The sequence below is a fragment of the Lissotriton vulgaris genome, chromosome 5 (genome assembly GCF_964263255.1).
Source record: "Lissotriton vulgaris chromosome 5, aLisVul1.2, whole genome shotgun sequence".
In the NCBI taxonomy this organism is placed as follows: domain Eukaryota; kingdom Metazoa; phylum Chordata; class Amphibia; order Caudata; family Salamandridae; genus Lissotriton; species Lissotriton vulgaris.
This window is the reverse complement of record NC_141693.1, coordinates 1,629,102,666-1,629,126,044: the sequence shown is the minus strand read 5'-3', so window position 1 is coordinate 1,629,126,044 and position 23,379 is coordinate 1,629,102,666. Positions and strand designations below refer to the sequence as shown.

The window sequence follows — 23,379 nt, the reverse complement described above, 5'->3', positions numbered from 1 at the left end:
TGTAGTCAGTGCCAAGAGGTAAGATGGACGTGCTCATTCATTCGTTCATTTATTAAATAATGAGGAATGACTTGAAGGGTTTTATATGGCACCACTTCACAAAAACTCCAAACATGCATCTAAGAGCCCGGCTGTGAAGCGAGTGCAATTACTGAGACGGGGTAGGTGCTGCTGCTGAACACTACGGCGCTCCAGCGAGACACTGCCAGGAGGCAGAAGCAGTCAAAACTTTCACAATGGCTTCCGATGCCCTGCCAATGGGTTAGCCCGTAACCTAATGAGTAGGCAAGGCTTGGAGAAATCGTCTCTATTTATACTCGGGTCCCACCAGCAGAATCTTACAGACTGTTCGGAGGTGTAATTTCCGAGAAGGAAGCGTCTGACCAAAAGCATCGTGCTCAAACTTTCTTTGTAAGTATCAAGGCATTGCTCTAAAATCTGTATTATGAAAGGCTATGAGTGTTTTACTGGTATTATTAATTTTGCTTGTTTGTATTGATTGGCGAAGAAGTAGGAAAACAATGACTCGTGATGTCAGGCCAATTCTGAGTCCTGGTAGGCAATGTTAGTAAGAAGCTCTGTTGGGACAGAGTTGTATTGAACACTTTTGGATGAATATGTAAAACGCCATATGACAGTGCTACTCTAGGGTCAATTTCTGCATAACTCATTGCTTTGCAGGACACAATTTATGAGATGGAACTGGTAAAGACTGCTTTATGCACTGTACAATTAACGGAATGTGCAGAATAGAAAACACGAGTAAGATCAGAGTTGACCAGCACTTACCATTACCAGCAGATTTTGCATGGCAGTACAGTAATCAAGCATAGATAACAAGTATTGGCAAAGCCAATAAGTCTCCCCTATGAGAGTTAAAAAAAAAGTGAATTAGTGCTATATACACCTCTGATTTTTTTAGGTCTGTCCTATGTCTTGCTAGCCTCATGTTTTCCAAACAGTACCATGCAAAAAATATATACATTTATAGGAGTACCCAATGCCCAATCAACATTCTTTCGCCATTGGTCTGTTGGTCTGTTGGCATGTTACTCAAATTATATTCCCTCCCACCCCACCAAAACATGTAGATCAACATAACAGTCCACTTCTGACATTGGATGTCTATACTTTGAGTACTGCATTTTAACCATGTACACAAACACATACAAATTAGTTCCTTCAAAATAGAAATTGTTAAACACTTTCACTTCCCAATGACTAATGATCCATATGTATAGTATGGTTACATCATTTATTTAAAAATTTATTGTAAACTACAATGTTCATTCCCCACTGTAAACCAGGTTTGGCGCACATATTTATCCTACTGATAATGAGGACAAGTAATTAGAGTAGCTAAAATATAGATGGAAGTTTTAGTTTGAAGCCACAACCTCTAAATTGCAACAATTTCCAACTAACTAGAGAGAGTCCTGTAGTAACTACTTGTGAAATTGCATCTCCCCCTTTAGAGTGTTGTACACACACTGTCAACATAAAGTAATCACCCCTCTCAAATCAAATACAAAACTTACACCCACCTAAAAAGAAAACACCAAGGTATATCATCTTATTATACTTGCCAGTCCATGAAAGTTCCTATAAACAGTACGGTGTGATCACACACCTAAAACAATAAATGTATTGAAATATGTAACCACAACTCATTATTATGAAACAGCTTTGGAAAAAAACGTATCCTATAGAAAACAAGCACAAAATATTAAAATAGCAAAAGCATGTATACAAATGTATATACTAAAGCCGCACCCTCCCAGCTTATACAGTTGATTTGTGAGGGACACCAAGTAACAACTAGTGGAATTGCTGTAAGAACTGTAATGCTTTGCATTTGACTTGTGAAGGACACCTAATAAGGTCTATTGGAACTAAACCTTCATAAAAGAATACCAAGGCATTTGCATTTGACTTCTGAGGAAAACTTAAGAATGACAAGTGGAACCGCGGCTTTGTGATACAATTCAAGTGGTTTTACATTCATCTTATGAGGGACACCTAGTAACCACTAGTGGAACTGAAGCTTCATGTAAGAATTTTAAAGCTGTTGCCTCTGTCTAGATAGGGAAACCGAGTTGATACTAGTGGAACTGCACCTATATGTAAAATTTTCAAAGCTTTTGCATTTGACACATAGTAAAGACTTGTTAAACTGCACCTTCGCAAAATAATTTAAATGCTTTTGTATTTGACTTGTGAGGGGCACATAGTAACAACTTGAGGAAATGCACCTTCATGAAAGAACATCAAAGCTTTTGCATTTGACTTGAGAGGGATACATAGGGGCATATTTGCTAAGGTTTTGTGTCGGGTTGCGTCCCTTTTATGGTGCAACTCTGAAGCGAAATCCTTTTTGGCATTTAGTATGCCACACAAAGCCACCTTGCGTGGCTCTGCGTGCTTTAGCAAATTCAAAGCAATGCAATGCAGCGCATATCGATGCCTCGTGTTGCCTTCTGTTAGGAAGACAAAACATGTGTATAGCATGGTCATTCCATTGCAGCCACCAATACATTTTGGCACATTATCAATTTAACAAAGGCTTGAAGACCTGCGAATGCTTCGAAAACCAGTTTCTCTCTCATATAGGTGTAATAAGGAGAAATTGTTTTTTCTTGTTAATTAGTCTTTCCAGCTGTGCTGCATTGAACAGCAGAGAAAGAGGAAAATACCATTCGAGGATTGGTTTTGTGCAGGAAGTTTTTCCTTTCTGCACAAAAACTATCCTGGCTGTACCCATAGTGCAATGGTGTCTGTGATGGTGCTAGTCTGCGCATAGTGAATTTCTGCTGTCTCCCCTTCATGCAACACAGTGCAGCAACTTTGCTTGCTGTCCTGTGTTGCTTGCAAAATGCTAAATCTTCCTCACAGTAAATAGGGTAACTGCATCTTCATGAAAGGCATTCGATACTTTTGCATCTAATTCATTGAGAAACTTCAGCTCTGGAAAAGAATTTTGAAAATGTAGTACCTCATTTACAATATTTTGATGCACGGCAGCACAACAAGTCTTCTTGCTGTGCTGCTAAGAGTCAAAAGAAAAGGGCAGGAATGTGCTGTACCTACAAGTTACAGCACATTCCTGACCTTCTCCCCTGCACCAGCACACAGACAGCAGCCATGTGCCAATGCAGATACCCTTGTGTCATTTTACAATGGTGGGTGCGCTGAGGATAATGATTGTTTTTGTGCAGGGTGGGACACCTCCCTGCACAAACAACAATCATTTAAGGCATGTTCTTCTTCCATTGCTTGTTGCAGAATGCAGCACACATAAAAAGAGGAATAATAGGAGAAATGAAAGTATTTATCCTTGTTGCGCCTCCTTACTCCTCCCTTGGGGAGGTGTAGGATTCTGATGCATTCCCAGGTTTACAAAATGTTGTAAATCTGGAAATGCGTCTAGTTCCATGGATGGTGCGTGGGAACACCCACAGCCACACCCATGGAACGCCCCTTTTGTTCAGAGTTATGTGTGAAAGGGAAACATATTTGCAAAACCATTTAAAGTCATGCAGGGTGATTTTACATGGCCTTTTAAATATGGCGATGCCCATTGCGCTGCCTGTGCATCAATACAATTGACACACCAGTGGTGCAATATTTTTGCAAATAAGCCCCTTAGCATTTAACTTGAGATGGACCACAGTTTACTACTTGAGGTTTTGTAGGCGTGACTATATATATGCTCCACCCAAAGAAGAGGAAGTGTAGCCAGTTTGCTGGCCAATTAGAAAGCAGCAAAATAGAATGATAATGAAGCTAAAAAATGTTGGGTAATGGGTGGGCTGCAAGTCACTTGTTGTATAAAATATCTCTCGCAAGCGAGGCAAGACTTAAACATGTTTAACAGCAGCAGCAATGGTGTTTCGGTAGAATGTTTTACTTTGCAACATTCAACTTGTGCACTATAATTAAATGCTAACCATACAATTCTGTACACAATAAAATAAAGTATGAAATTACCTATCCTGAACAAAACAAAACAAAAACAGTGGTATTCCTCTAAGGCAACAAATGTTTACTGGCACACACACAGTGGATGAGAGGAACACTGCTGGAAGAACACTGTCAACAGACACACATCAATTACATGCAGCCTAGTAAATTGACTATTCAGAAAAGGGGGAGGTGATGAACAGAGTGTCTGAATTAAGCAGACCACTCTTACCCAGTCAAGAGATCAGGGCTGAATCCATCACCATTATTTAGCTCACTGCATCACCCCAGTAAAGAACCTGGCTATATGCAAATTAGTCTGACCCAGTGCCTCATGGGAACAGGGCAGACTAAACTACCAAGCCAATTCTTCACCGGAAAGGAGACAAGCTTCTGGGGACCGGTTTCTGGCATTTCAGCCGTCGTAGGCCCGGCTTGCTTGAATCCTGGTGGTGCAGTGAGCAAGGGACTCATGTCTGAGTATACCCTGCCACACCTGTAGTGGCCAAAAACGATTCTGAAAAGGGGGTGGTGATGAACAGAGTGTCTGAATTAAGCAGACCACTCTTACCCAGTCAAGAGATCAGGGCGGAATCCATCACCGTTATTTAGCTCACTGCATCACCCCAGTTCAGAACCTGGCTATATGGAAATTAGTCTGACCCAGTGCCTCATGGGAACAGGGCAGACTAAACTACCAAGCCAATTCTTCACCGGAAAGGAGACAAGCTTCCGGGGACCGGTTTCTGGCATTTCAGCCGTCGTCGGCCCGGCTTGCTTGAATCCTGGTGGTGCAGTAAGCAAGGGACTCATGTCTGAGTATACCCTGCCACACCTGTAGTGGCCAAAAACGATTCAGAAAAGGGGGTGGTGATGAACAGAGTGTCTGAATTAAGCAGACCACTCTTACCCAGTCAAGAGATCAGGGCTGAATCCATCACCGTTATTTAGCTCACTGCATCACCCCAGTTCAGAACCTGGCTATATGCAAATTAGTCTGACCCAGTGCCTCATGGGAACAGGGTAGACTAAACTACCAAGCCAATTCTTCACCGGGAAGGAGACAAGCTTCCGGGGACCAGTTTCTGGCATTTCAGCCGTCGTCGGCCCCGCTTGCTTGAATCCTGGTGGTGCAGTGAGCAAGGGACTCATGTCTGAGTATACCCTGCCACACCTGTAGTGGCCAAAAACGATTCAGAAAAGGGGGTGGTGATGAACAGAGTGTCTGAATGAAGCAGACCACTCTTACCCAGTCAAGAGATCAGGGCTGAATCCATCACCGTTATTTAGCTCACTGCATCACCCCAGTTCAGAACCTGAATATATGCAAATTAGTCTGACCCAGTGCCTCATGGGAACAGGGCAGACTAAACTACCAAGCCAATTCTTCACCGGAAAGGAGAGAAGCTTCCGGGGACCGGTTTCTGGCATTTCAGCCGTCGTCGGCCCAGCTTGCTTGAATCCTGGTGGTGCAGTGAGCAAGGGACTCATGTCTGAGTATACCCTGCCACACCTGTAGTGGCCAAAAACGATTCAGAAAAGGGGGTGGTGATGAGCAGAGTGTCTGAATTAAGCAGACCACTCTTACCCAGTCAAGAGATCAGGGCTGAATCCATCACCGTTATTTAGCTCACTGCATCACCCCAGTTCAGAACCTGGCTATATGCAAATTAGTCTGACCCAGTGCCTCATGGGAACCGGGCAGACTAAACTACCAAGCCAATTCTTCACCGGAAAGGAGACAAGCTTCCGGGGACCGGTTTCTGGCATTTCAGCCGTCGTCGGCCCGGCTTGCTTGAATCCTGGTGGTGCAGTGAGCAAGGGACTCATGTCTGAGTATACCCTGCCACACCTGTAGTTGCCAAAAACGATTCAGAAAAGGGGCGGTGATGAACAGAGTGTCTGAATTAAGCAGACCACTCTTACCCAGTCAAGAGATGAGGGCTGGATCCATCACCGTTATTTAGCTCACTGCATCACCCCAGTTCAGAACCTGGCTATATGCAAATTAGTCTGACCCAGTGCCTCATGGGAACAGGGCAGACTAAACGACCAAGCCAATTCTTCACCGGAAATGAGACAAGCTTCCGGGGACCGGTTTCTGGCATTTCAGCCGTCGTCGGCCTGGCTTGCTTGAATCCTGGTGGTGCAGTGAGCAAGGGACCGATGTCTGAGTATACCCTGCCACACCTGTAGTGGCCAAAAACTATTCAGAAAAGGGGGTGGTGATGAACAGAGTGTCTGAATTAAGCCGACCACGCTTACCCAGTCAAGAGATCAGGGCTGAATCCTTCACCGTTATTTAGCTCACTGCATCACCCCAGTTCGGAACCTGGCTATATGCAAATTAGTCTGACTCAGTGCCTCATGGGAACAGGGCAGACTAAACTACCAAGCCAATTCTTCACCGGAAAAGAGACAAGCTTCTGGGGACCGGTTTCTGGCATTTCATTTCGTCGGCCCGGCTTGCTTGAATCCTGGTGGTGCAGTGAGCAAGGGACTCATGTCTGAGTATAACCTGCCACACCTGTAGTGGCCAAAAACGATTCAGAAAAGGGGGTGGTGATGAACAGGGTGTCTGAATTAAGCAGACCACTCTTACCCCGTCAAGAGATCAGGGCTGAATCCATCACCGTTATTTAGCTCACTGCATCACCCCTGTTCGGAACCTGGCTATATGCAAATTAGTCTGACCCAGTGCCTCATGGGAACAGGGCAGACTAAAGTACCAAGCCAATTCTTCACCGGAAAGGAGACAAGCTTCCGGGGACCGGTTTCTGGCATTTCAGCCGTCGTCGGCCCGGCTTGCTTGAATCCTGGTGGTGCAGTGAGCAAGGGACTCATGTCTGAGTATACCCTGCCACACCTGTAGTGGCCAAAAACGATTCAGAAAAGGGGGTGGTGATGAACAGAGTGTCTGAATTAAGCAGACCACTCTTACCCGGTCAAGAGATCAGGGCTGAATCCATCACCGTTATTTAGCTCACTGCATCACCCCAGTTCATAACCTGGCTATATGCAAATTAGTCTGACCCAGTGCCTCATGGGAACAGGGCAGACTAAACTACCAAGCCAATTCTTCACCGGAAACAAGACAAGCTTCCGGGGACCGGTTTCTGGCATTTCAGCCGTCGTCGGCCCGGCTTGCTTGAATCCTGGTGGTGCAGTGAGCAAAGGACTCATTCATGTCTGAGTATACCCTGCCACACCTGTAGTGGCCAAAAACGGATCAGAAAAGGGGGTGGTGATTAACAGAGTGTCTGAATTAAGCAGACCACTCTTACCCAGTCAAGAGATCAGGGCTGAATCCATCACCGTTATTTAGCTCACTGCATCACCCCAGTTCAGAACCTGGCTGTATGCAAATTAGTCTGACCCAGTGCCTCATGGGAACAGGGCAGACTAAACTACCAAGCCAATTCTTCACCGGAAAGGAGACACGCTTCTGGGGACCGGTTTCTGGCATTTTTGCCGTCGTCGGCCCGGCTTGCTTGAATCCTGGTGGTGCAGTGAGCAAGGGACTCATGTTTGAGTATACCCTGCCACACCTGTAGTGGCCAAAAACGATTCAGAAAAGGGGGTGGTGATGAATAGAGTGTCTGAATTAAGCAGACCACTCTTACCCAGTCAAGAGATCAGGGCTGAATCCATCACCGTTATTTAGCTCACTGCATCACCCCAGTTCAGAACCTGGCTATATGCAAATTAGTCTTATCCAGTGCCTCATGGGAACAGGGCAGACTAAACTACCAAGCCAATTCTTCACCGGAAAGGAGACAAGCTTCCGGGGACCGGTTTCTGGCACTTTAGCCGTCGTCGGCCCGGCTTGCTTGAATCCTGGTGGTGCAGTGAGCAAGGGACTCATGTCTGAGTATACCCTGCCGCACCTGTAGTTCCAGAAGGAACGGTTGGAAGACTATAACCACAAAGAATTGAAACAATTCTGCAAGGACCTGGGCATCGCTACCACCGGACTAAACACCAAGGACGATTTCAATCAGGCCCTGCAAACGTGGGTGGAGACAGGAGCGACGCCACCCCAGAACGAAGATATCACGATTCCAGATATGCACCCGGTAACCATCACGACCCAAGCAGATAAAAGAAATACCAACGTTAACACGGGCCTCTTCCACGAAGACGCCTGAGAGCGAGAAAAGAGCCGGCTCCACGAATTGGAACAGGCCCGACTCCGTCTGGATGGAGAACTACAGCTGGCCGAGAAAAAGATAGCCCTTGAGCAACTACGGCTGCAAGGGGACCTGGAGGAGAAACGAAGGCAGAGGGACTTGGAGGAGAAAAAACTCACGTACGAGCACAAGCGTGATTTAAAAGAACTTGAGATCAAGGCTAAAAACGGGGAGGCCAGCGCCTCCGGGAACCGGAGCCCACCTCCTCCGGCGGACACAAACGTCCACATCCCCAAAGATGTTGTCCGAGAATACTATAAAAATGACGACATCCAACAATGGTTTAAGGCCTACGAGGTAGCCATGACCTCGCACCAGTTGCCGCAGAAATACTGGGGTGCCGGCTTGTGGGGAAAGTTCGTCAACGAGGGGAGAGATGCTCCCAGACCCTGAGATTACCTCCTACGAACACATGAAAGCCGCCCTCCTTACCCGCTATGGACTCACCCCCGAGATGTACCAGCAGCGATTCCGAGACTGTAAGAGAATCCCCGGTACTACATGGGTGGAGTATGTGAACTTCTATAGTTGAGCCCTAGAGGGGTGGATCAAAGGCAGCCAAGTCACTACCTAGGAGCAGCTATTCAACCTCGTTGTATGGGAGCACCTCTCCAATAACTGTTTTGTGGAACTCAGGCAGCACCTCCTCGACAGCAAACTGACCGAGCCAGGTAAACTATCCGCTGAAGCCGACTGATGGGAGAGGACCCGGGTCCCCCGGAACTCGATGGGAGACCACGGCCGAGCTCCCCAGGGGTCCCACCGTCCGCGAGGCGGCAGAGGAGGCCAGAACAGGAACCGGGACGCCCCCGCAGTGCCTCCCCCGATCAACACTTCGCCCTCTCTGGCCAAAAGAGGGACCCGGCCGGGGCCCCGCTCGAACATTATCTGCCACAAATGCCAGTGACCCGGTCACTATGCCAATGACCCCAACTACCCAATGAACCAGCGTTCCAGCACCACCGGTCCGCCAAACCGCCAGATCGCCGCCTCCTCCCTGGGAGAGGAGAGGGGCGAAGAAGTAGACTATGACCAAGACCAGACCGAGTGGGAGCCTGCCGCCATGTCCTGTGCGACCACCCGATCCATGGCCGCCCGATCCACCACCCCAACCGAAGAACCAGAGTGGCCCGAGCCTCCGCTGCCCGCCGTCTCCGAAGACTCCGACCCTGAGCCCGGTCCACTGGGGCCCAGCCGAGAAGAAATTGCCCCGCTCTGCGACCTCCCGGAACTGGCCCAATGGCACCAGGAAGGTGGCCCCACACGAGCGCAGTTCCGTCAAGAACAGAAGACATGTCCCTCCCTCGAGGGGATCCGACAGCAAGCTGCTGCTCAAACCGCTGGAGACCCCTCGGGGTCCCACTGGATCTATTGGGATAACGATCTCCTCTACAGTGAGCAAAAGATTGCCGAGCTGGGGGCCAGCCGGGTGCTGGTGGTCCTCCTCCGGTTCAGAGACTTCCTCCTGAATCTGGCACACGACGTGCCCCTCGCTGGGCACCTGGGGCAGGACAAGACATATAGCCGCCTGGTGACCCATTTCTACTGGCCCAAGTTGAGGAACGATGTAAACAATCACTGCCAGACTTGCCCCACCTGCCAAGCCAGCGGGAAGAGCGGCGGGAAGCACAAGGTCCCCCTGCAACCCTTCCCAGTCGTCAACACTCCCTTCGAGAGGGTGGGGATCGACATCGTGGGATCCCTGGAGCCCCGAACATCTCAAGGTCACCGTTTTATTCTCGTCCTGGTGGACCATGCCACCCGTTATCCCGAAGCCCTCCCTCTCCGGACTGTGACGGCTCCCGTGGTGGGCCGGGCGCTGATGGGGATCTTCTCCCGGGTGGGCTTCCCCCGAGAATTCATCAGTGACCGGGATACAAACTTTATTTCACGCTACATGAAGTCCCTGTGGCAACAATGCGGGGTCACGTACAAATTTACAACCCCCTACCACCCCCAAGGGAACGGACTGGTCGAACGCTTCAATCGAACCCTCAAGGGGATGATCATGGGCCTGGAAGAGCCCTTACGACGCCAGTGGGACGTGTTGCTGCCCTGCCTCCTGTTCGTCTACCGGGAGGTCCCTCAGAAGTCCCTGGGGTTCAGCCCCTTTGAACTATTGTACGGGGACCCCGTCCGGGGTCCCCTGAGCCTGGTCAAGGAAGGCTGGGAGGTGGCCGCCCAAGATACTCCACCCGACGCATATCGGTTCCTCCTGACCCTCCGAAACCAGACTCGGCGGTTCCGGGAACTTGCCAAAAACAACCTCGAGGCAAGCCAAGAAGAGATGAAATGCTGGTACGATCAAAAGTCTTCTTCCATTGAGTTCGAGCCGGGCCAACAGGTCTGGGTCATGTCCCCGGTCGAACCATGTGCCCTCCAGGACAAGTGGACTGGGCCCTTCAAAGTGGTGGAGCGCAAGAGCCCTGTCACATACCTGGTGGACATGGAGTACCCCAGGAACCCCCTCCGGGTCCTCCAGGCTCAAACCTCACTTTGTCCGGACGCAACTTAGCCTCCTGATGGCCACTGACAGCGGGGCCGAAGACGACTCCGAGCCCCTACCGGACCTCCTGAACGCCTCCGAGAAAGACGGCTTCATGGAGGGAGTCAACCTCTCCTCCGCTCTGACCCCAGAACAATGCCGAGACTGCCAAAGGCTGTTGGGACAATTTGCAGACTTGTTTTCTCTCACCCCCGGAGTCACCCCATGGTGCGTCCACGATGTCGACACCGGGGACAGCCCGCCTGTGCGACACCGGGCCTACAGAGTTCCCGATCGAGTTCGGACCTGCATTCAATCTGAAGTCTCCAAGATGCTGGCTCTGTGGGTGGTCGAACACTCTGACAGTCCGTGGGCCAGCCCTGTCGTCCTGGTCCCTAAAGCCGCCGCCCCTGGCGCTTCTCCTGAACTAAGGTTTTGTGTAGACTACCGGGGATTGAACGCCGTCACCCGGACCAACGCCCACCCTATTCCCCGGGCTGATGAACTGATCGACCGCCTGGGGGCTGCCCGCTACCTGAGTACATTCAACCTAACCTCCGGCTACTGGCAGATCGGACTCACACCAGGCGCCCAAGAGCGCTCCGCTTTCTCAACCCCCGATGGTCACTACCACTTCAGAGTGATGCCCTTCGGGATGAAAAACGCCCTTGCAACGTTCCAGAGACTGGTGAATAAGGTGCTGGCGGGGCTCGAAGAGTTCAGCGCCGCATATCTGGACGATATCGCGGTGTACAGCCTCCACTGGGCTGAACACCTCCAGCACCTCCGCGAGGTCTTGGCGGCCCTCCGCCGGGCCGGATTGACCATAAAAGCAAGCAAATGTCAGATCGGCCAAGGTTCCGTGACCTATCTGGGACACCTAGTGGGGAGCGGCCAGGTGGCCCCCCTCCAACCCAAGATCGACGCCATCTTGGCCTGGGAGCCCCCGGTCATCCAGACAGCGGTCCGAGCCTTCCTGGGGCTCACTGGGTATTACCGGCGCTTTGTGAAGAATTATGGCAGCATTTTGGGCCCCCTCACTGAACTCACTTCCAAGAAGCAGCCACAGAAGGTACACTGGACACCCGAGTGCCAGGCCACCTTTGAGACCCTAAAGACAGCAATGTGTACCGCCCCAGTGCTCCAAGCTCCTGATTACAGCCGGGAATTCGTAGCCCAAACAGATGCCTCTGAGCACGGTGTCGGGGCAGTCCTGTCCCAAATCAATGCCGAAGGAATTGATCAGCCAGTGGCCTTCATCAGCCGACATCTGCTGGCCCGAGAGCAGCGCTGGAGCACCATTGAACGAGAGGCCTTCGCCGTGGTGTGGGCCCTCAAGAAACTCAGACCCTATCTCTTCGGCACCCATTTCAGGGTGCAAACTGACCACCGGCCCCTGCGGTGGTTGATGCAGATGAGAGGGGAGAACCCGAAGTTACTACCTTGGTCCATCTCCCTACAAAGGATGGACTTCACTGTGGAACACCGCCCCGGCAGCGACCACGCCAACGCTGACGGCATGTCCCGCTTCTTCCGCCTCGGCAGGAGAACCCCCAAGAAGATGGGTGACTCTCCCTGCCTTCAGCTGGGGGGACCTGTGTTGGAACCGGCCTCGTGGCGTGGTCCCTCTCCCCCCGCATGGCGGGCCCTGGACGACATCGACCCCTGGCCTTCTCCCTGAAGATACCCCCACCAACCTTCATGAGAGCCGCCACTCACGGCGACCCCCGGCTCTCCCTCACCAGAACATGGCGACCCCTACTCGCCCCACGCTACTGGTCCGACCCCTATCCCGGGCCACCCTCTCAGGCCCCGACTCCATCTTGGGCCTCCCCTGTCCGAGCCCTCTTGCCTCGGCCCGACCTCGGCCGCGGCCCCAACAAAGCACCGACATCGAGGCACCAAGGTCCGACCAGGTGGTAAAGTGGCCACTTGACGGATCAAGGAGGAGGGGAGTTTCGATGGCCCTCTAGCCGCCCCCGACGCCTAGTTTCGATCGCCCTCCGGCATCCCTGGGCGCTGACTCCACCCTCCTGCTGGGTGTCTGGACACTCTCCTCCCGGCCCCTCTGACCCCCAGATGCGAGGTTCCAGATATCAAAGGACTCCAGACCTATATCTGGGGCAGCTCTGGGATGGGTCAGTAGTTGTATCCCGGAGTCAAGAGACCCTGAGAAGAACTCGCCTACTTCGAACTCTGAAACCATCTTTGGAGCCCTGCTGGTGCTGCCGCGCCCGACCTCGCTGAAACCATCTTTGGAGCCCTGCTGGCGCTGCCGCGGCCCGACCTCGCTGACACCATCTTTGGAGCCCTGCTGGCGCTGCCGCAGCCCGACCTCGCTGAAACCATCTTTGGAGCCCTGCTGGCGCTGCCGTGGCCCGACCTCGCTGAAACCATCTTCGGAGCCCTGCTGGCGCTGCCGTGGCCTGACCTCGCTGAAACCATCCGGAGCCCTGCTGGCGCTGCCGCGGCCTGACCCCGAGGAACCCCCCAGCTCAAGGATTGAGAGCTGAGCCTAGGCAGGCTGGTACCAAGACTGCTCCGCTACCCCCTTCCCACTGTTACTAAGATCTTAAGGATCCCTCGATCCATTGTACATACATTGCTGAGATAACCTGCCTTGCTTGCTGATAAAGACGTTAAGAATCTATCCTTGTGTGGTGTCCATCTGTAGTGGTGTGATTGCTCGCCTGTACGATCTTAGGAGAGGAACCTCGCCAGGAGGCCTCTCGACCGCGCTCGGCCAGTTCCAGAAGGAGAGGTGGGTCTCGGGGTGGTCGCCCTCTGCCTCCCCCCTGAGATCGCCTTTCTAACACATACACAAACAGTAATGAAATGAAAACACAACACAAGAAAACTCCCACACTAAGGAAAATAGAGGACATTTAAAAAAATCATTTGACACAAAAATGACAAAAATGCAATTATTTAAACTCAAGCTATTCATTTTTAATATGTATATTAACACAATGCTTAGAAGCATAAAGCTCCATCTGTGGTTATGTGATCGCACCTAACCCAGGCAAAGTCAAATTTCAGGCCAATTGTGATGGATTAAGGGCTGGATAGAGGGGGTCTAGTTAGTCCCTCTATGCAAATTACATTAAATCCTGGTTGCAGAGCATTGCAAAGTCCCACTTTGAGGATGCATAGTGCAGCAGCAGTTCCAAGGGGATGCGAGGCACTGCGTCAATGATGCTTTGTACAGCAGCAGTTCTGAGGAGCTGTGAGAAACTGTCAGGAACATGTCACACAACAGTGGTTCAAATGAGGAGCTGCAAGACGATGCCACATGCATCAGTTCTCCTAGGACCACAGCTGGAATTGCAGAGCACATTTAGGGTCACTTCAAAGGGTCCAGAACTGGGGTGTCACTACTTGGGGGACAGGACTGACAGCAGGTAGAGTCCAGTTGCAGGGGTTCAAGGAGGTTCAAGCCTTTTCTGTGCCTTACGCTCTGATCAGGAGGCCAGCCAACTAGCCACTATAATCTCCCTGGAGGTACTAGATATTAGATGCAGGTCCAGTCCTTCTTTCTCAGGCAACAGAACAGCAAAGTAGCGGGTCAGCTGAGTAGCAGTCCTCCATGCAGCAACGCAACACAGCAGTGCTTCTTCTGAGTCTTCCGCAGGTCCAGATGTTACTGAGGAGTGGTTCTGAGGGCCTCCTTTTTATGTGTGTTGGCTACTTCGAAGTAAGAGAAGTTTCTGGAGTTTTCCTTATATAGAGGTGTCTAGAATTACTTTCCCTCCTTCACTGGTCCCAATCTGTCTCAGGGGTAAAATACGCATGTATTTAGTTATTTGTGTGTGAGCTGGACCAGCACCTTTCTAGCGCTAGTGTGGTAGGTAATGGTCATTTTCTAAAATTATAATTTTCAAAATTGTGACTTAAACCTGACTTTACAATTAAAAAGAGCTTTAAGTTACAATTCCTCAGACATCAAACATGACTTTCCTATTTGCTCCCAATCAAAAGTTTGAATTTGCAAAATGTAATACGATAACCCAAAATTATCCTATGGGAGAGTTAAGCCTTGTAATAGTAAAAAACGAATTTGAGACTTTGTATCACTACCGCAACATGTAAAACTTTGCATACATGTCCAGCATTTGAAATACATTGCACCACGCTCTATGGACTGGTTAGGGTCTTTCTTAGGGGTGACTTAAATGCATTAAATGGGAAGGGTTAGGCCTTGCAAATGTTTCTTTTTCCAGGTCAAAGTGGCAGTTTATGACTTAATATGTCACTCAATTTTGATACCTGTCATACACTTTTGGTGTTATTCTGAACATGTGTAAATGCACTTTATTATATTTTTATACTCTGCACTTTAAGAGGTTAGTCTCCCTTGAACGTAATTGCATCAGTGTGTGTTATTTAATTTCATTTATTATCCTCAATGGATGCCTTTTTTTTACAATAAGTTATTTTGTGTGATATTTGGCTTTTTCATGATTTTATTTTTCTAATCAAACAAAGATCTTTGAAATTAAATTAACCTGCACACACATGCTGCAATGGCAGGCCTGAAACATGTTTAAAAGGCTACTTAAGTGAGTAGCCTATAGGGCTGTCTCCTATCATTTAATTTACAGGCCCTAGTTACATGCAGTACCACTTACTGGGAACTTACAAATAAATGTAATGTGCTAATTGGGTGTAAGCCAATTTTACCCAGTTTAAAAAAGAGAGCACAATAACTTTACCACTGGCTAGTAGTGGTAAAGTGCACAGAGTTCTAAAAGCCAACAAAAATGGGTTCATACAACAGGAGGGGTTTAAGGCAAAAGTTTTGGGAATTATCCTGCAGAGAGGGCCAGGCCTGAAAAAAATCATTACTCAAACACTCAAAATGTCGAACTGTATTTAAAAGAATAATAATTATACTAAGAACAAATGAAATGTTATATTAACTAAAACGTATTAAAAGAAAACAATATTAAAAACCACTGTTTTAAAAAAAAGTTATATGCCAACAAAAAAGATATATTTAACAACAATATTCTGTCCAGCGATATTTTGGTAGTAACAAAATATGTATTAATTCATACAAACATGCAAACATTAAAGTGCATAGCAAAAAAATACATACAGGCAATGCATTAAAATATAGCAACCATAGTAAAAACACCATTAAAATGCATACCAATAACTGCGTACAGTACATAAGTATATAATGTCTCAAATAAACACACAATACCAGATTCAGTGGAATTACCGGATGGTCATATACATTTACCCCTATACCTCCAATTGTCAGATCCACACAATTAGTGTCTGTCAAATTTTTAAAAAGATTCATGACTGTTTCAGCAATATTACAATTCCAACACTTGGTTTGGGCCATGTTCTATAAAAACATGATTATAGCTGCAAAAAAAACCTTCTACTCAGACCAAATAGAGCAAGCAAAAAATTCCAGCCGAAAGCTTTATGAAATCACTAAATCCCTTTCAGGCCATATCCTTGACTTAACACCACCACCATCCCAAACCTTATGTGATGCGTTGGCAAATTTCTTCTTTTCAAAAGTAGATGACATTTACCAGGCTTTTTCCCTCAAATCTACTAATACTTTACATACCCAAACAGCGCCTTCCACCTTGAGGAAATCTCAAGCTCCAATCTTTCCCAGTTTTAAACCAATAACGGATGACCAAATATTGAGTATTGTCTCAACTATTAAATCGGGATCCATACTAGATCCTTGCCCATTTTCGGTCCTCCCCCCAGTGATGGACTCAATAATACCGGTCCTGACACAGGTATGTAACTCCATACTGTGTTCAGGAAACTATCCTCAGTCCTTAAAAACTACGCTGCTCAAACCTCTCTTGAAGAAACCAGGAGCAGACAAGACAGAGTTAAAAAACTATCGGCCAATTGCCAGCCTGCCTTTTCTGGCCAAAGTGGTGGAAAAGGCCATGAATATTCAATTATCAGAATATATTGAGAGGCATAGATTACTGGACGATACCCAGTTCGGATTTCGGAAACATCATGGGACAGAAACTGCTTTAATCAAAGCCGCCGACGATGTGCGCCGAATCAGAGACCTTGGCGGGACTGCAGTACTGGTACTGCTAGACCTCTCAGCAGCTTTCGACATGGTCGACCACAAGATCTTGGTCGATCGTGTCGAGAAGATGGGCATTTGCCACACAGCCAAGGAACTTCTGGCATCTTTCCTTTCTGAGAGAACTCAGGCCGTCACCCTAGGATCATACCAATCTGCTAAGCTGACGCTGCCATGTGGGGTACCTCAAGGCTCATCCCTGAGTCCGAAACTATTTAACATCTATGTGTCGGACCTTGCTAATGTCATCAAAGCACATGGGATGGGCCGTACCTCATATGCGGACGACACGCAATTGGTTCTGGCCATAAGGGGAGACGGACTAGAAGTGGCCCAACGCTTTCAGAGGGGAATGACGGAGATAGGAGACTGGATGGCAACTAATTGCCTGAAACTTAATTCAGAAAAAAATGAAGTAGTGATATTTGGCCCTCTTTCGCCGGACTGGTCAGCCCAATGGTGGCCAGCTAGTTTTGGAGCTATCCCCAAACCAGTCCCCAAGGTAAGAAATCTCGGTGTCATCTTTGATGATGGCCTCAATTTCATGGACCATGCAAACAAAGTGGCTTCCACAGCCCACTATAAACTTCGCATGATAAAAAAAATCTGTCCCTACCTTCCAGTGGCGGCTATCAAAACCCTAGTTAGTTCCCTGGTTTTATCGTCACTGGATTACTGCAATGGCCTATTTCTGAACACACAAACCAGAGTCATGAGAAAATTACAGTCAGTGCAGAATTCCGCGGCTCGCCCTGTTTTCGGAATTCCTAAATATGTGACCACTTCAGATGCCATCTCGCGACTTCACTGGCTGACGATCCAGAACCGGATCAAATTCAAGACACTATGCATTGTCTATAAGACGCTTAACGGACAGGGCCCGCACTCCCTGAGTGAGCAACTGATACCATATCAGCCCTCCCGTCAACTCAGGTCCTCCAACAGCAACCTCCCAGTGATTCCCTGTGTCAAAACAGTATCTTGGGGCGACCGTCGATTCACGGTCGCTGCACCAAAACTGTGGAACACTCTCCCGTTGGACATCAGAACTTGTCCAACGCTGCTCCAATTTCGCAAGAGACTCAAAACGTGGCTGTTTACTCAATAACTTCACATATGGGTAAATTCAGAGAACTTTAATATCATCTAGATTTCTGCAAACAAACTAGCGCCAAGACGCCTACGGGTATATGCCGCGCTTTACAAATAGCAATAAATAAATAAAATGCACAGTAAATAAAAGGCTATCAGCGTTAATAAAATAGCCTGAACAGCCCAGGACAGCAGGATAAAAACTCCTATAAATAAAACATGTCAATAACATACTGTCATATCCATAAAGTCGTGGGTGTCTCAAATGGTCACGCAATCCTAGATTCCGGCAATAACAATAGTTTTATACTGACTATAATTGCAACTCAGATTGGACTAGAACCTCTCGACTAACCTGGGACAAAAATGTATTTCACCTGAACCAGACGCTCATCAAAAACCTACTTACAGCAGAAACAATAGATTTTATAGTATCAGATTTTACTATCCTCAGTGCTACCCAATTATGTGTGATTCCCAAATTACAATAAACGCGGTGAATATATTTTTTAAGGAGAAGATGATATTCTGTACAAAAAAATAAAATATGTTCAACTGACTTGGATGACCTTAGGGGTAAACAACCTAATCTAAATTTCACAGAGACTTTTCGCCACAGTTGGTAAAACCAGATCATAGAAAAGCTCAAACTTAGGAAAAGGTTCAAAACTTAACAACTTGGTGGTAAGGCACCCCGCAGTTCTGCTTGTGGCATTCCGTTCTTCCACAAAGCCCCAATACTTAGCTTTCACAGTGGATATATCTTTTTTACTAATATGTTCCGGGCAGACCTACAGATGGATCAACCACAATGATCTGCACCAAAATTTGACATGGATTAGCCGGGGAATCTGTTTACCTCCACTTAAAATTAAAACTTCTTTCAAAGATTCACAATACTCTCCTAACTCCGGATTTGTCCATATTTGTAGCCAGAAAATCAATGGTTTTATTGCGGCCATATCTCCAATTCTCTTTGGCCTTAAATCAAAAAACAGCGGGGTCAGCAGACTGCTAACTGGGACAGAGACCACAGATCTGGCAAATATGTTTTCACTCACTACCAATTTATGCATATCAAGGTGACCCCATAGCTCTGCACCACAAACTTCAGCATTTTGGGCTTCCTACAATAAACTTTCAGGGTAGGGGTAATAGACCAGGACCAAGCCTGTTTATCAAATCGGAGTATGGGTTTGGATTTATGACATAATGGTAGATAGCTTTTCTAGAGTTGGAGATCCCAGCCCAGGGTTTCAGTTAGCCTTACTCCCAGGTAATCAAATGTATTCACCCTCTCGAGGGTTGCTTCCGCTATCTTTTCTGGTCTAGTTTTGCCCTTTCTCTTACCAAATACTACATATTTAGTTTTCACCACGTTTTATTCCAGGCCCCTAATATCACAGAGTGCCAAGAATGTGTCAATAAGTCTCTGGAGTCCCATGGGGTTGTGGAAAGGAGTAGTGCGTCGTCACCGAATATATTTATTAATTATATTGGAAAACCCAAATTGCTGAGCTTTTGACTGCAAATCTGTGACATAGTATAATCTTTTATTGGTGTTGAAAGAAGACAAACATTGGCATTCGAATAATACAACATTTCAAATGCAAGCAAAGAAAAAGAGTTCTCTGCAGTTTAGTAAAAGACAGCCCTATTGGGGAGTAGTGGGCCCCTAAAACACCTGGGCCCTGGCGCCCCCGCACTTTTTTCCAGACATATATTATTCGTTTTAGGGCATAAACAATAAGCATCGATCATAAGCAGTATGCAGTACGTATATTACATACAGTCTTCGTCTGCAGGCTTGTGTAGCGTAACATTCCCAACTAACAAAGCGCTCCCCCCTTGAGCTGCAGTTGAGTAAGTATTAGTAATCTCTGTGCGAGCTCGGGATTCTGTGGTTCAGGATTCCTATTCCTTTGCGCGTCACAGTGCTGGCCAGAGTCTCACGTCCCCCTAGGTGTTCGCATCCCCCCCCTCCCTTGGTCTAGTGCCACTGGCTGTGGAACTGGCGCCGCTGCACTTGTTACACCTCATCAATCTCAAATGGTAGACTCAAAAGGGACAACAACCCTGTCCATTATATTTTGCCATATTATAGGCTCAGTCAAAAAACAAACCATAGTTCATGATCGTAAGAAGGCTTGTGTAAGTGAAAACTTGTTTTGCCTTTTTTTTATAACTTTATTGATTTTGAAGCAGACAGAGTTGATCAAAGAAAGGTACCCAATAACCCACATGTAAGACAGTTCGAGCAATCATTAACAGAAGCTACCAAACTCCGCTTGTATAGATGGCAACTCAGCTAACAAACCCCAGAAGAGGGATGTAATAACTGTCTAAGGGCCATGCGTCAATAATAGTACAGGCAACGATATTTTGTCTTTTTTTTAACAGTGTATGTGCTGCCGATGTTATAAGGATTTGCATATTCAGTTTGAAAATTACGAATGATGCTCACTGGCTGTTTTATTTTCTAGCCCTGAACAACATGGTTGCAATAATTCCCAAGAAAGATGCCCCTGGGGTGGATTTCTGTGGCGTGGACAAATACTACTACATTGTCCGTTCGGACATGAACTGCTACATGAGTTCGCCCAACTTCAACAAGGGAGAAGACCTCAATGTGTTCAGCCTCCACCAGTCATGCAGGGGCGGCGACCACTATCTGGCTGACGAAGATGGCCTTTTTTACATCATCAAGGGAAGCAACTATCGGAGAGTGTCCAACATGAACAAAGATCATGATGCCACGGTGTGCAGTCTTCACCCAAACTGCCAAGGGGGCGACCATTACCTGTCGGCCTTCGGAAAATTCTACATCATCTTCCAGAGTAAAGGCACTTACCGTCAAGTGAAAAACATGAACACGGATAAAGACGCCGTGGAGTATAGCCTACACCCAGACTTCAAAAACGGACTGTACTACTGGGGGATCAAGAGCTATTTTTACTTTGTGAAGCCTCATGACGAATGGGGAGTGCAGTATTACTGGTGCACCAATCTCCATGAAAACAGAGACGGCAAGCCATTATCCTTTCATAGTGACGTCGTCAACTTCATGCCCGGAGGCCTGGCTATCATTAAGGGGCCGGCGTATGGCACCTGGGAGTGCATTAAAACCATATCCAATGATTCCGACTCAACAATAAAGTGGAATAAGAAAATTACCCGTAAAGTGGGGTATACCCGTGAGAAGATGACGAGTGTGGAGAGAAACTGGAACGTATCAATGTCCTACTCCTACACTACGGGAGATCTCACTGCAGCAATTAGCAAACAGCAGTTTTCAGTAAGTGAGAGTAGTGGGGGAAAAAATGTCAATACTGAATCGGAAAATTGGAATGAGGCGACAGAGATAGAAGAATCTATTAGTGTAGAGGTAGAGGCTCACAAAAAAATTTTCGTCTGGCAGTACAAGCTTGGGTTTGGCGTTGAGGATGTGCTGTTCTGCCGTTTAATGAAATTTGGTGAAGACGCCTCGCCACCCACTGAAATACCACTTCCACCTTCCAAGTAACTCAAACGAGGGTAAACCGCCTTTACAATGCAGCCTTTCTCACGCAATACCCTTTACCATGCTACCTTTGTCATGCAGATAAGTGCCATGCAGATCAGTACCACACAAGTAATTATGTGTACCTTTACATGCATGCCCTTACCATGCAGATATGGATTAAAAAAAGAATACAGAATGGCCTAATTTAGGGGCATATTATTGACGCTTTAGCGGCATAAAACTGCAGCTAAAGCGGCGATAATGGGCTTGATAATATGCTCTATGGAATGCCAATTGAAGCTCATGTTAGATGTCCTTCACATCTAACATGGGCTTCAATTGGAATTCCATAGAGCATATTATCAAGCCCATTATCGCCACTTTAGCAGCAGTTTTCTGCTGCTAAAGCGGCGATAATTGTATTGCCTCTCTTGATAATATGCCCCTTAGAGTTCGGCAGACGGGTTACTCCAGCAAAACTGTGAAGGATATCCTGTCCACAATATAACAAGTGCCACTAGATAGTATGCATATAATGCAGCAGTCAGGATAGCTGTCACGTTTGTGATGGAGTAACCTGTTAGTAAAACTCAAAATCATACCTATAGTTATATTATTTTACAGAAAAAAATAGGGTTTAGGTCCGAGTAGAGGTAAATGGAGGTAAGGGTAATTTCAAGGTTCAGGGGTTGCTAGTGGTAAAGGGAGGTAGGGTAATTTTAGGGTTTAGATGTTGACAGTGGTAAAAGGAGGTAAGGGTGATTCTAGGGGTTAGGGATGGGTAGTGCAAAGGGGTGTAAGGGAAATTTTAGGGTTTGTGTAGGTAGCGGTAACGCAAATCTAGAAGTCTCCAAGAATTTAGAAGTAAATTGAAAAGGGGGTGGTGGGTTCCCTAAAAAGAGAAAATAAAATATATATATATATATTTACCTTATAAATACTATATACTATATACACCTATGTGATAAAGACTGCGTGGAAAAGCATATGTGGTAAAAACATGTGCTGTAAAATCATACTTTCCTCAGACGAGGATCGAGCTGCACTACTCTCATGGTAATCATGGCATGGTGAGAGTTGGATTATTTAGTACGGGCATACAATAGATTAAGTAGTACAAGTATCTGTCGCGTGAGCATTTTAAAACCTCGCACACACCGACAAACAATGTGTGCTACAATATTAATTACACTGCAGAATGCAAAACAGTTCACAATAGCAGCTGATGTATTCCATATACCCACACTCAATGCTCATACACCTTATCCAATTTTAAATGCACTTTTAATAAATCTTTTCTCTGGTGCAATAATTACTATTTTCAATGCTCTCAAAACTGTATTGGAGAATGTTCACCACGCCACTGTTGAAATAAAGACAAATGCCTTCAGTCACCAATTTTATTTGTCAGTTTCCTTTATGCCTCACTTTCAGTTGTGGTTTAAGGGTGTGAAGGATGGCTTACTTCAAAGACCCAGTCAGAAAAGGTGTTTGCATTTTTACATGTGCTGGTTTTAAACTAGGTGGCAGTATTTTGCTTATCTCGAGTTTTTTAAAAACTAATAGTACGCGCACAACGTGACATTCACTCATCCACAATTTTCATCGCCTTTCCTCCCGCTGTGCCAAAGAACTCTCAGAATCAGAGTATAATGTCCAAGGTGTAGCCTTTTTTATTCACATCAAACCAGGTAATTCACCACAAACCAATATGAGAGTAACAGTGTCCTACTAGGATATATATAAAATTATTCACAGTATCACACTTTAGGAGCACCGACATTAGCAGCACCGACATGTCAAAGGCAATAAGAATTAGGAACAACATTACACTTGAACTTGGCCGCACACTTGAACTTGGCCATACACTTGAACTTGGCCATCTCAGCCCACCAAGCACCCACTCTGTTGCGCACATTGTGACAGCAGGCCCCAACGCGCTACAGGAAACAGTTCCACTAATTGAAATCCAGGGCACCGCATAACGCACCGGTCCTCCGGGGTATCTGAACACAGCCAGCCTCCCCAAGGTTCCACTCAGTCGATAGTTTGTGGGTTAGGTCAATAG

General features: G+C 47.0%; 1 protein-coding gene across 1 annotated transcript; it reads left to right on the top strand.

Moving 5' to 3' along the window:
• The first annotated feature begins 278 nt into the window (after positions 1–278).
• LOC147716865 (uncharacterized) lies at positions 279–22,709 on the top strand. The gene is made up of 2 exons (XM_086923771.1): positions 279–411; positions 20,293–22,709. Exon 2 carries the CDS (start codon positions 20,304–20,306, stop codon positions 21,330–21,332), a length of 1,029 nt encoding a protein of 342 aa, XP_086779897.1. The 5' UTR covers positions 279–411; positions 20,293–20,303; the 3' UTR covers positions 21,333–22,709.
• The last annotated feature ends 670 nt before the right edge of the window (positions 22,710–23,379 follow it).